At 39.6% G+C, this 13,552-nt stretch overlaps 1 protein-coding gene across 6 annotated transcripts in view; it reads left to right on the forward strand.

Moving 5' to 3' along the window:
• Positions 1-13,552, forward strand: part of LCLAT1 (lysocardiolipin acyltransferase 1) — a 209,723-nt gene that overhangs the window by 23,797 nt on the left and 172,374 nt on the right. For 3 of the 6 annotated variants that reach the window (XR_006280198.1, XM_043511647.1, XM_038396929.2), the window contains exon 2: positions 2,052-2,229. The exons of 1 other annotated variant lie outside the window; for it this stretch is intronic. Coding sequence is in view for 2 of the 5 variants with exons in the window: in XM_043511647.1 (XP_043367582.1) it covers positions 2,210-2,229 (20 nt within the window). In the remaining 3 variants the exon portion in view is untranslated. Of the gene's footprint in view, positions 1-2,051; positions 2,230-10,115; positions 10,226-11,311; positions 11,395-13,552 lie in introns of those variants that run through there. 2 more of the 6 variants (XM_043511645.1, XM_043511644.1) reach the window with 2 other exon arrangements.

A 13,552-nucleotide genomic window follows, 5' to 3' on the forward strand; every position in this document is an offset into this window, starting at 1 on the left:
CAGGCTTCAGCAGCAGCTGAGGCTTCATGCTCAGCCCCCTCATGAGTTTGCAAGCTTGTCCTCCTGGCAGAGGAATGTGTGTGTATGTGTGAGAGAGAGAAAACAGCGCATCGCCTAGCAGATACGGGGTAAAAACAACGCATCCCCCTCCCTGTGGCGGAGGTGGGGGTTTTGAAAGTGATGCAGACCCCAGCGCTGACACTACTCTGTTGGTCTGGCTCCAGCTGCCTTGGGCTGGCAGCTCCAGCATCTTGCTGTAAGTGGCTGCCCTGTGCGTGGGAGTGGGGATGGGGACAGGGATAGGCAGCCCAGATGTGCCTACCTTTTAAGATGCAATACAGGTACAGTATTTCCTTTTTTTTTTTTTTTTATCTCTGCTGCTGCCTGATTGGTAACTTCTGGTTTCACTTGGTATCCAGTTGACTAGTCAGTCCGTAACTCTGGTGTTTGTATCTTTGAGGTTCTACTGTCGTTTATAAATTATATAGATTATATAAAAGAATGTGACATCAAAAATATAGAAATGCGTAGTGTAAACAACCTATGACATTTATTCAAGAAAACTGAAGACCTTGGTTTAAAGCAGGCTTAGATCTACTTGAATATAAAGGATGTGCATATGTTGTAGTATGTTGTAGTTCTTAATTATTTTTCACATTTTCCTAAAATATCTGTACTAGAAAACACATGTGCCAAAAAAGTCATTAATAAAATTAAATAAATTTTTGCAAGGAATGATATGGTAGTGACTGATAATGGACCTCAGTTTCACAGTCAAGAGATTTTAAAAGTTTTGCGGTTGCATATGATTTCAAAGCTATTACATCAAGTCTAGGTAATCCACAATCTAAAGGCCTAATTGAAAATGGTGTTAAAATAGTAAAAAGATAACTAACAAAAACTGAAGAAATTAATACTATTTTATATTTGGCATTATTAAATTACAGGTTTATCCTATACTTACAAAGTTTATGCCATTACAACAAGGTTTATCACCTGCATGGTGGTTGTTGAACAAAAGCTTAGAAACAGATTACCTATGTGTTTTCAAGAAGGTTATAAGTAAAAGAATAATTATAAATATCAGTCAAGTTTGTGTCAAAATAATTATTATGATAGAGGATTGCATGAACTACCTTATTTGACACTGCATGATAGAGTACATATCTATAATGGTACAAAATGAGCTCAGAAAGCCACTGTAATTAGAGGTCATGACCTTATGATGCCATGACTAATAATGGTCAAGTCTATAGTCAAAATCTAAGATGCTTTCAATTGTTACCGGCAAGACCAGACTCTGCTGAAAGAAGAAATGATATAGTTCAGCAAGAAGGACAGCAAGAAAATGAAAATGCCATCATTCCTCTAAGTAGTAAGAACAACTTCCATAATATAGCAAATATAGGAGTTAGATGGTTATTGCATCATAGGAGACCTGTAAAAAGACTTAAAGAAGGTGTTAAGAGAGATTTCTGCTTTATGAATAAGTGTGTGCTTTTAAAAAATAAAATAAAATGAACTGTGGTGTTTCTGTAACTTTAAGGACAAATAGGATCTTCAGGGTGTGGGAGGTGACAGTGAGAAGAGGCTTTGGTTTTAGGTTAGGCTGATAAATTGACCTGAGTTAAAATGCTCTGTATGTATCCAATAAAGACTGTTGTTAAGTTAGTAGCAATGAATAATTAAATCTAGTGGATTTCTTGAATATAAAACAACACAACTGCAATCTTTGGATGTATAAACTTGGGAGTAGTGAGTAGGAGTAGGGAGGTGATTTTTATCTCTGTGTATCATATTGGTGAGACCAATACTGGAATACTGTGGGTATCCATGTTTTAAAAAGGATATTTGAGGGGAAAACTGGAGAGGCAGAAAAGAGCCAGAAAAATTATTTGAGGCGTAGAAAAAAATGCCTTACAGTGACAACTGAAAGAACTAACTCAGTCTGTCCAATTTATCAAAAAGGAGATTGTGAGACTTTATTATAGCATATAAGTATTTTCATGTGGAAGAAATACAGGGTACCAAGGGGCTTTTTCATCTTGCAGAGAAATACAGAAAGAAGAACTAGTGCCTGGATGCTGAAGCCACATAAATTCTTATAAGAAATTAGGCACAAATTTTTAACAGTGACGGTGATTAACCACTGGAACAAACTGCCAGGGGAAGTGGTGGGTTCTTCATCTCTTGATGTCTTCAAGTCAAGATGGGAAGCCTTTCTGGAAGGTAAGCTTTAGCCAAGTTATACTTGAGTCAAAGACGTGATCATGGCCTCAGTGTAGGGGTAACTGAGTGAAAGTTAATGGCCTGCAATATATGGGTGGTCAAACTAGATAATACAAGGGTCCATTCTGGCCTTAACCTCTATGAATGTATGAAAAGAGCACAAGCCATATATTTATTTTTTTTCTTTTGCAGGTTGCTTTTAAGTGATTTATTAAGTGGTTTATTATGAATGAGCAGTTGAATGTAGCATATCTACAAATACGGGAAGCAGTTTCTGAATTTAACGTGTCTTATTAAAGAAAGGGGTGTATTTGGCCTGGTTTATTCTCTCTATTAATCTCTGCAAACTGTCTGGGAAGGTGGGAGTTTAATATTCTTGTATATGTTTGATCTTTTTATAAAGTTTGGGACTTTAATTTTTAAGAAAAGCACCAGTCTGAGTATGTCTTGCCCTCTCCAGTAGAAAAGTAGATTTTACACTATAGTTTCCTTAAAATCTACTTTCATGTCTATTTGATTTATAAGGAGTGTTTCTGCAGAATCATCTATTTCTAACCATCACAAGTGGCAGAGGGAGTGGAGTTTTCTCAGAATTATGGTTTTGCTTAGAGGACAGAGTATTAGTTTATTAAGACCATAAGGTTTAAATTTATTCCACTTGAATACCAAGTTTTAAATAACAACTTGACAATTATCCACTGTTTCCAGTGTTTGTATTTGGCAATATTTTCACTGAAATATGAACATTTTCAGTTCATTTTGTTCTTTGACATCAGTGATTTTATCTTGCATTCCAGTTCCCAAAACTTGACTTAAAATAGCTGTTTAATTTATATAGGAACTAGAGGCAAACTTTTTTTCCACACTTACATTTGTAATAAAGCTAGGTATGGTGCCTGTTGCAGTTCCCCTAATCTGAAGGGAGAATGTCTTACTTATTTCTTGACATGGAGAGACATCTTAGTTTTGAAACTCCACTGGGTGCAAATAGCTGTTTGTGCCAGATGTCGAGGTGTATTCTGGTAATTGTGTACAATAATGTCAACTTCAGCAAGTAAAAAAGGAAAAATTCCAAATGTAAGACAATGAAATAACTAAATTGAATGAGGTTTCATTTGGGTCTTGCCTGTGGGTGAAATAACAATGGTTATATCCATTCACACATCTTAATAGCTCTTGAATGACAAATACATGCAAGCAATGCCCAGGTTTAAGCAGCTGTTTCCTATCCTTGTTATAGTAGGTAATTTGAAGAATACTTGGGAGATCATTTTTTCTGTGAAACCAAAACAGTTTTGTAGTTTTGATGTTACGGAAATTAAATGTAGGCAAAAGTAAATTTAGTTACCATTCACTAACCACCATTCCAAGGATGCTGTTCCGTATTGATAGACCATCAGTATATTCAATTCTGCCTCCCTTCCTGTTGAGAGGAAGATAGTTTTAGCAAATTCTCTTAAAATGTATTGCGTCTTGCAGCATATAATTCTTATGGAAGATGTAATGAGGTACAGTAGCATATTAAAATATGTAGAGTGTGAGAATACTTTTGAATATCCCAAAACTTTATGGTGGAATATTCCAGAATAGCTACAAAGTTCCCAAATATGTTAGAGATTCTTTTCTTGAAATAGAAGCCTGAACCATGCCTCTGTGTGGAGTCCTGCACTCTGCTAGTATCTCCAGACTTTGCAATAAGATAGTCCCTACAGTCCAACTGCCATGTCCGTTTAGAAGCGGTATGTCATCTACTAAGTCAAAATCTTCAAGGTGAATTGAGGTTTAGATGTCTTTGGGCATGTGAACGGCACTTTGCCAGCTGTGCCAGACTGACTTGGTGGTGGAATGTCCTTTCCACCAGATCTCTGAATGGTCAGTGCTGAGAAACCTAGCAGCCCTCCATGGTTAGAGGTTTCTCATCTTTGTGGTCTGGCACTGCGGTGTTTAGACCTTCTTTCCGGAGAGGCAGAGAAAAGTCTCCTTCCTCTTTCTGAAGTTCTGCAGCCACTGCTGCTCATTCTGGTCTTGACTACAACTCTGTCCCAACAGTCTGTAATCAAGGTCATCATTCAAAAGCAGAGCTTTGCTTGTTAAATGTATTTCATAGAGCCGATTGAAGCCAGGGTTGGGAGACAACATTTGTCATTGAGTTGCAGCATGAATTCCATGCATTTCTAGGCTATGTCTATCCCCAGGAATTATTGCCAGAACCCTTTACACCATCACTGAAGCCACATAATTTGCAAGACCTCAAAAAAAGAACTGTGTCTGTGAACAAATAGCTCTAAGTAGTTCAGTCAATCCTTTATTTTGAAAATAACTTGTGGAAATGACATAATTTCTTAGGGAATTTTGGGAATTTGTCCCATTCTCACATAAGTCCTTTGGCCTCCCAGAAACCCTTTCGAAATCTATCACAAGCCAATGATTCAGGGAGCTGTCAAACTGTGGATACTCGGAAGGTAGTCCACCTCACTACTATGGTGCTTGTGGACATGTAACAGAATGGTAGATGAAATCGTATGTCTACTCTACAATGCATGATTGCTCTTTATGTTGGTGCAATCATACGAGTTGAATTAGCTATGGTTTCATGCTCTGGTGTAGACATGCCAATGGTTTGTGTCATGCTTGTTGCAGAATCTTTTCCTGAGATGGGGTACCCAAGCTCTCTGAATCTTTATTCATGTCTTTCTTTTAGTTACCTTTGTAAAGTGTTTACACTAAGGAGCCTTCTATTCTGTGAGATAATAGTTGAATCTCACCTGTTTTGGTTGCATTTGTGTGTATAAATATAACATTGTAATATACTGTTATTAAGTAAGCTGTGTCTGCTCAATTCAGTTAGGGTTTATTTTAGAAACATCCCTTGAGTTGTTAGACATCAGCAATAGAAATCCAGAGAATATGGCTTCTTTAAAAAGAGAAAATTACTTTTTCCTTTCAAAATTCAGCAACTATATACTGAAAATGTTATCTTGATAATTAGAAGTTTGAATATGTAACTTAAATGGAGACTTCTAAAATACACTATATAATTACATGTTAGACACTAACTTTGCTGAATTCACTAACCCGCACACCTCCCTTAAGAGGTTGGAAGAGAAATTCTGAGTCACACTTTGTGTGTGTATGTGTGTGCTGTTTTTGTTGTTTGGTTACAAATATTTACATCGGGAGCTGGTTGCAAGTATTTGTGAGCTTGCAAGGACCTGTGCTTGTGTTAGTAACTTGAAGAGCCAAAAACCTGAACCTTGGAATTTGTACCTGTCTCTTGCTATTTCAGGACTCTAGAGTGAGAATCCGGTATATACAGGACTTTCAATTTGAAGGGATGAAGCTTGCTGAGGTCACTGGGGATTGATACACCAACACCCTACGAAAATCCCTACAAATATCAGTCCTCACAGAAGCAATGGCCTCAACCATGGTAGAGAGGTGGAGTATCAATGACAGAAGTGATCAGATATTCGAGGATAAGCCCATCTTCCTCCTCTGTTGCCCAATCTGCCCTTTCAACTCGGTAACAGACTTGATGACAGTGTTGGGAGCCACATCAGAGCTGATTAGGAACCAGCAACCATCTTTGGGAGATACCTTACCCTGTCCTCTCAGGCCTGGTCAGCTATCACTTCAGACAAATGGCTGTTGGATAGCGATACTGTCATTCAGATTCTTCACAGCACTGAGAGTCATTACAAAATGCCTAGCAGTGTGAGCAGCCTACCTGAGAAGACCAGGCATTCATGTCTTCCCTTGCTTGGATGGCTGGCTGATCAGAGGCAGATCCCAGTTGCAGATAGCAGTGAGCTTGGAATGCCGTCTATCTCTCTCCATCTGGCTGGGCCACCAATGAACTATGAAAAGTAGTCACTTACCACATCAGAGATGATAGAGTTCATAGGAGAACTGATTGAGTCCAGATCAGAGAAAACATATCTGCCTGAGGACAGCATCCGTACTTTAGAAACACATATTTCAGTTAGTATCCAAACCAGCTATGATAGTATGGGTATGCATTGCAGTGTTAGGCCATATGTGGGTGTGCATGTAGTGATATCGCTTGCCAGACTTCACCTGTGGCTCCTTCAGCTCTGGCTCAGGTTAGTCTATTCTCTGAGATATCAGACAGAAAGGTCACAGTAACACATTTTCATTGCAAAACTGGCTTAGGGGCAGGAACCCACAAACACATGGAAAAGGGTATCTTTTTCACTTTTCTTCCAAACAAAGCTGCTAATCATGGCTGTTTTAGGGACGGGTTGGGGAGCTCATTTGGAACACTTACAAATTCAAGAAACTTTGGTCCCAGATGACATGGGACTGCACACAAACATCGTGGAGCTTGGAGCTATCAAACTGGCCTGTATGGTATTCTTCTCTGTCTTCTAACAGCCAGTAGTGCAGATTTTCACAGACAACATGACAGCCATGTACTAAATAAACTCATCTCTCGGCTTGGAGGTTATTGAATTCTGGACTTGGTGCTCTCAAAATGGGGTAAACACACTGGCACTTCATCTTCCAGGAGTCAGCAACAGCCGTGCAGACATCCTCAGCTGGCAGTCTGATCTGGTCATGAATGGCTTTTGTACAGATCCATCATGGGAGTGGCATTCAGTCCAGTCGGGATTCCCGTTGTAAAAGTGTTTACCACTAAGTACTATGCCAAATGTCAAACTTTTTCTTCCAGAGGAAGACTGAGACCAGGATTGTTGCTGAAAGCCTTCCTCTACTGCAGTGGGACAGAGGCCTACTTTATGCCTTTCGACTGATTCCCAAGTCAGAAGGGACAATGCTGCAATCATTATTGTAGCTTCATAGTGACAGATGTCAGCCAAAACTGTCTTGTTACAGATATCCATTCAGCCTCCAATCTAGGTCCCAGACTGTGGTGCTGTGAAATCGGGTTTGAACGGTTAGACATTTCATTGAGACCCGAAGTCTCTGTATCTGATGGTGTAGCTGTTGGCTGGCTAAGTACCATGGACAGACTGTTCCTACAGCCCTTGGTACTAAAGATTCTTTCTGCTTACTACATTTAAAACAAGGTGGTCTTTTGTCTGGGTCTCAGCTTGCCATCTGCCCATGCAGTCGGGTTCTGTCTTTTCTCACAGCACAATACTGAAGTATCTCAAAGGATTAATGCACACTTATCCACCAGTTAGAGAGCCTACTCCTGCCTGGGACCTCAATATAGTCTTCCTGAGATTCATGGAAACTCCATTTGAACCTTTCTCAGAATGCTGCTTACGCTACCTCTCTCTAAAGGCTGTCTTCCTAGTTTCCTGTCACTTTGGCTGGAAGAGTAAGCTAGCTGCAGGCGTTTCTAGCGGAACATATTCCCCCCTCCCCCACAATATTCCTTAAGAAAAGGTGGAGCTAAAGCCTCACCCAAAATTAATTCCTAAACTAATCTCTCTGAATTTAATTTAAACAGTCAATCTAGCTGTCATCTTCCCAAAACCACACGCTGCACCAGGAGTTAAGGAATTGCACACATCAGATGTGCAGGACTTTCCTTTATTACATTGACAGTACCAAAGCGTTTAGATGGTTGCTCCATCAATTTCTGGCTAGGACTGGGAGATCTAAAGGTCAGGCCGTCCCACCACAAAGAATATCAAAATGCATCACCTTGTCTTATCAGTTGGCTGGTTTACCTCTCCCACCAAACATCAAGGCTAACTCCACCAGAGCTCAGGCAACATTTCTCCACCTGTTTCAGAAATGTGTCCATATCAGAAATCTACAAAGCAGCAATGTGGAATAACCCACTGACCTTTCTTAAACACTGTACTTTGGACTTAGCTGCTAGATCAGATGCCAAGTCCAGGAGAGCAATATTTCAATCACTGTTCAACTGATGCAGTAGATATTCCTGAAGAAGGTGGGAACAAGGAGCTACTGCTTGCCAGTCATCTACACTGGGTTCTACATTGACACATACTCCAAGAAGGAAGAATGGTTACTATTTCCTACAGTAACTGTAATTCTTTGATAAGTTGTCAGCATAGATCCTGTGACCTGCCCTCCATCCTTGCATTTTGGAATCCTCACCTATCACAGGCTTCAAATGGCTGTTCTACCCTTGCACTGATGGACATGGCTTTCAAACAAATCTGATCACACACCCATGAGGCACCTGTGCATCTATAGTGGGATCCACACTGACAATGTCTTGAAGAACCAGAGTTACTGTAGGGGAAGTAACTGTCCTTCATCCTTTCCAGCAAATTGCACTTAGAAGTTTGCCCAGTAGTGCTGACTTTTCCCCCTTCCTCTGCTTGAGACCACTTTTTTTTTTTTAAGATTAATAATTTCCCCATGTCCATTATTTCTCTGCTCTGAATCTTGAAACAAAGGGTGTAACAGCCAAAGAGAATTTTTGTAGGAACTCTTTGCTAAAATATTGAAAGCACATTACTTCCTTGACTAATTAAGAAATAGGAAAACTTAGGTTTAGAAAAGCTCCTTCTTGGTAGCTTTAGGATTTAGTGGAAGTTACTCCTTTCATATGAACAACAATAAGGCAGCTTTCTTAACATTCTACGTGGCAACATAAAACAATTATTGGGAACCAAATACCTAAAAGTTTTTGCAGAATTTCAATTTAGGAAATTGTGCTTCATTTGTCTATATAGCATGTACTTTATTCATATATCAGAGGGGTAGCTGTGTTAATCTGGATCTGTAAAAGCGGCAAAGAGTCCTGTGGCACCTTATAGACTAACAGATGTATTGGAGCATAAGCTTTCATGGGTGAATACTCGCTTCGTTGGATGCATGTCACATGCATCCGACGAAGTGGGTATTCACCCATGAAAGCTTATGCTCCAATACATCTGTTAGTCTATAAGGTGCCACAGGACTCTGCCACTTTATTCGTATAGACTTTTATTGTAGAATATTGCTTTCAGAGAAATTTCCACTTACTGTTGACTTGAAAAAATGGTCTGATCTAACAAACTTAAAATGTTTTCATGAGAGCCAATGGGACAACACCCACAAAAATTTAACTTATTGTTGGGGAATTCTTCTTTCTGCCAAGACTGCTCTTACTGTTACAGCCTACCAGCCAGTTAGCTAAATGTTCACAATCTGTACAGAAGCTTACCAATTGCATCTGCTATAAGGACTGTAATAACCACCTTCTGTAAATATGTCATTTGTCAGGATTCTCATTCCTGGGTATTAGTTTCTTTGCACTGAGACTGGTAGAGCTTTCCCAACTCTAAAAGAACTTTGAACAGATATCAGGATAGAGTGTTTCAGAGTAGCAGCCGTGTTAGTCTGTATTCGCAAAAAGAAAAGGAGTACTTGTGGCACCTTAGAGACTAACAAATTTATTAGAGCATAAGCTTTCGTGAGCTACAGCTCACTTCATCGGATGCATTTGGTGGAAAAAACAGAGGGGAGTGCATCCGATGAAGTGAGCTGTAGCTCACGAAAGCTTATGCTCTAATAAATTTGTTAGTCTCTAAGGTGCCACAAGTACTCCTTTTCTTTTCAGGATAGAGTGTGAGGCAGGTATGCCGTCCCCTGTAAATGCTTCTCCTCCGCTGAAGAAGGCTTCTCTATGCCAGTCCATCTTGTATAAAAGGTCTTAGTAAAGCTAGGAGAGAGAGTGATTTAGAAGAATGTAATAACCTCGTACTGGTTCAGGAGGTACCAGTCTATTGCAAATGGCCAAAATTGAGCTCATCAGATTGAGAGTCTGGCTTTTGATCACTCAGAATTGAGGGCACCTCTCCATCTTACCTTGGGAGCTCTCTCCAGGACATCCTTTTTACCCCTGTTGGGTAGAAAACCATAGACATGTTATCTTTGAATAGGTAACAGTAACAGAGTAGTAACATCCCTACTCTTACTTTTTGCCCATTGAGGTTTAACATTATCAAGAGCTGTTGGGTTTCCACCATACTTATGCTACAGAGATAAGAACTAAGAGTGAAAATCCTGTTGGAATTAGATCTACAGAGAAGCAGAATTGCAGGTAAGCATTCCCTTTTTTCAAACATTAAATTACAGCTGGGTTAGCATTTCTACAAAAACATTATTCAGATAATTTTAAAGCAAAACTTGTTGGTATATCCCACAAGGCCTAAAACATTCTTGTTTTCTCTTGCTGTATTAACTTCTTACATAGAAAGGAAATGAATTTTAGAAAGAATGTTTTATATAAGCCATTTGAGACAGTCTGTTAAGGAAATACCAGCTGTCAAGAAAGATGCAGCCAATATTGAGTTATATTAAAAATATTTTTAAGGAAGTATTCGTCCAGAAAAAAGTGGCTTAATTAAAGCACTTCAACTACTTCTCTGAAGCAAGGTCACTTAAATTCCAAGTAAATCTCAAATATGAAAATCAAGAGGACTTATTTTTTTCTCCCCCTCCTCTCTCCTCTCCTTAAGGGAAAAATTTTGTTTTCTCTTAAGATTGTCTCTCTTAGGTTCAGATTGGGAGGTGGTTCCCCAGCACAGCAGAATGAGGAAATGAGTATCTGGTTAAAAATTTTAGGTAGCAGGAAGGTCATAAAGGTAAACGGTCACAATGCTTTGTCTTTTAATCCTCAAACTCCATAAATTTGCTTTCATCAACACCTTGTAGTTTTAAAATGAGATAAAATTAATGTTTTAATGGGAGAAAAAATTGGACGATTAAACTTTAGGATTATCAGACTATCTTTTTTTCTGTCTAAATCTGCACTTTAAGAGTAATTTATAGCACTATGCAGTATTGTGTTGCTTCAGTGGAAGAATATAGTAAAATGCGTTAGATACCCATGAAAATATAATGAGCTAGGATTTAGATAAAAAGCTACAATTGGCTTGTGAAGCATATTAAAAATGATTGGATTTACTATTTTTTTCCCTTTACTTTTTTAAGTTCAGTCTAGACTGTTGGTTAAGGGGTTATACTCTGAATACACAATTACACTGTATTAGCCTGAAACACAAGCTTTGGGTTTAATTACAGCTTTAATGTTTGTTTTGTGCACCCATGAATCTGCTTGTTATGATCAGCTTTACTCTTTTCAATACGTTTATGGTATTTGAAATTATGCTTGCTCTCTTTCTAGGAGGTATTTGTAGAGCACCAGTCACTGAAACATTTGTGTACAATTCTAAACATAAAAAGAAAAAAATAGGTGCTGAGACCCATGTAAGTACCTAGATATTTATTTTAAAAAATAAACATACAAAGGGCAAAACTATAGGCAGAGTTTGCAGCTCTGTCTGTCGTTAAGGCTTCCTAATGCTTTCCATGATAAGACTGTGTGTGTTAATGCATTTTGCCATCCCTGTGAAAATCTGTCCAAGTTATAATAAGCCTCTGAAAATCTCACTTAGCACATGCTCCTCCATACCATCTATGCATCAACTAAACTGTGTGTGTGCACCATCCTCACAGAGTGACTGTGCATATTCTATCCCAGGGCTAAAGGGGCTGAGAAGGCATTTTCCAGCACTTCCTTCCCATGACTACCAGGGGCTACTGTGGTGCGAGGCAGCAGAACTGACTGCAGGGAGTCCTTCCTGTGCTTTCAGTGCTGTCCCTGCTAGTGCCCAGGCAACATGGAGGAGGAGGAAACAGCCTGACAGGAATATAGAAGGCTAAGGGGCAGAGGTAGTAGGGACAGAAGCTGGAGGGAAAGAAATAAGAGCCAGGGGAAAAGGAGGGATAGGAACAGAGTGAGGCATGAGCTGGCTGGGTCTCAGGGAGTCAGAGGTAGGGGCAGAATAATCTGTAACCACTAGAGTACAATTTCCTCTAGAACCTGGAATTGAACCTAGCTCACTGTGTTGCTGGCCCATATGCAGGATAACAGCCTGCTGCTGCTTCTACCATTTACTTGATTGTCTGGCGTTGTAGAGGCGTGTGCTGTAAATCTAAAGGTTCTGACTCTGCTGATGACCTGTGTGAGGATCGTTATGGATCCATAATATTGAATCTTGGGTTTTTAGCTTGCTTTTTATTTTTTCACGTAATATCCTATGTATTTAATGTTAAAAGAATGTTAAGGTTGCAAAGTCAAGCACTCAAGATGCGAGAATTAGTGTTGCTTGTAGAATCTTAATTTGTAACTCTTGTTTGTATGTGTTGCAATTCAGAGCTGGCTGCACCTCTGATATTTTTGCGCATCACTGAGTGTGCCTTCTCCAGCTTTTAGACCTTTACCTTTCTGAGGTGGAATCTTGCAATTCTTCTACTTCAAAAGAGTGCTGGGCTGCAGCGCCTTGTGTACCAACTGTGATTGCTCAGCAGGCCTGACTGGATTTGGCTGTCCATAGTCTTTGCTTGAGATCTGTGACCAGTGTGACCCAGAACAAGTTTTTCAGAATAAAGTATTGTTTGTTCTTAACAGCAGGAACAAAGCAAACAAGAAAAAGGGTTTTAACTGAATAGTCTATATGCATATGTCTTACTTAAAGCTTACGTAGGCTTATCTTCTCTCAGGCACCCCATTCTGGAGGCTGCGGTTCAGTCTGCTTCTCTGTGGTCCCTAGGTCATCCTCCCTGTGCTTCAATGTCTCTGAGTGCAAAGTTCTTTGTTCTATATTCCTGCTTGAAGGCTCCCCACTTCTGAGGTTACAAGTGGGGACCTCCCACTGGGGTCAGCAGCCAGACAATTGATCTCATAGGGATTAGATGTAAACTTCAAAGGGCATGATGTCTGCATTTTCCTGTTAAATATTGATTATTGGGGCAATCTGAAGCTATGTTCCCCTTCCTTGGGAGCATACCAGTACTCCTGCTGGAATTAACCCTTCAGAATTATATAACAATGGAAAAGATGGACATGTTTATAAAATGTTACACACATCTCCCACTTTTTTCACAGTATGCAGTATGATTCAGCTGTAATCATATACTATTTTTTCAACAGGACTCCTGCTTCTATTCACTGTACAGGATGGGCCAGGCTCTGGGCATGAATCAGGGTTGTGTAGTGAAGGAGACTGTTGTCTGTAGGACCCCTGTCTTATTTATTACAGATGTTGGAAGGTGTGTGGGGAATGAGGTCCGACATTTCAGGAAGAAAAAGGATGATTTCTTGGTTCCAACAGTTGAGTGCCACACTGGAACATTTAATTCAATCCCTGGCTGTGCCAGAATTCTTATATGATGTTAGGCAATTTATGTTAACCAAATGTTTCCCAGGTCATCACTAATTGTGTATTCCTTATTTTCTGATTGCCCAGCTCGAGACCTTGGTGTCTGATTTGCAGAAATGCTGAGCACGCACAGCTGCAACTGAAGTCATTTAGCGCTGTACTTTGAACATTAAGTGCTATATAATGCTAAGCACTTTGAAAAA

This window comes from Dermochelys coriacea, chromosome 3 (assembly GCF_009764565.3).
Source record: "Dermochelys coriacea isolate rDerCor1 chromosome 3, rDerCor1.pri.v4, whole genome shotgun sequence".
In the NCBI taxonomy this organism is placed as follows: Eukaryota; Metazoa; Chordata; order Testudines; family Dermochelyidae; genus Dermochelys; species Dermochelys coriacea.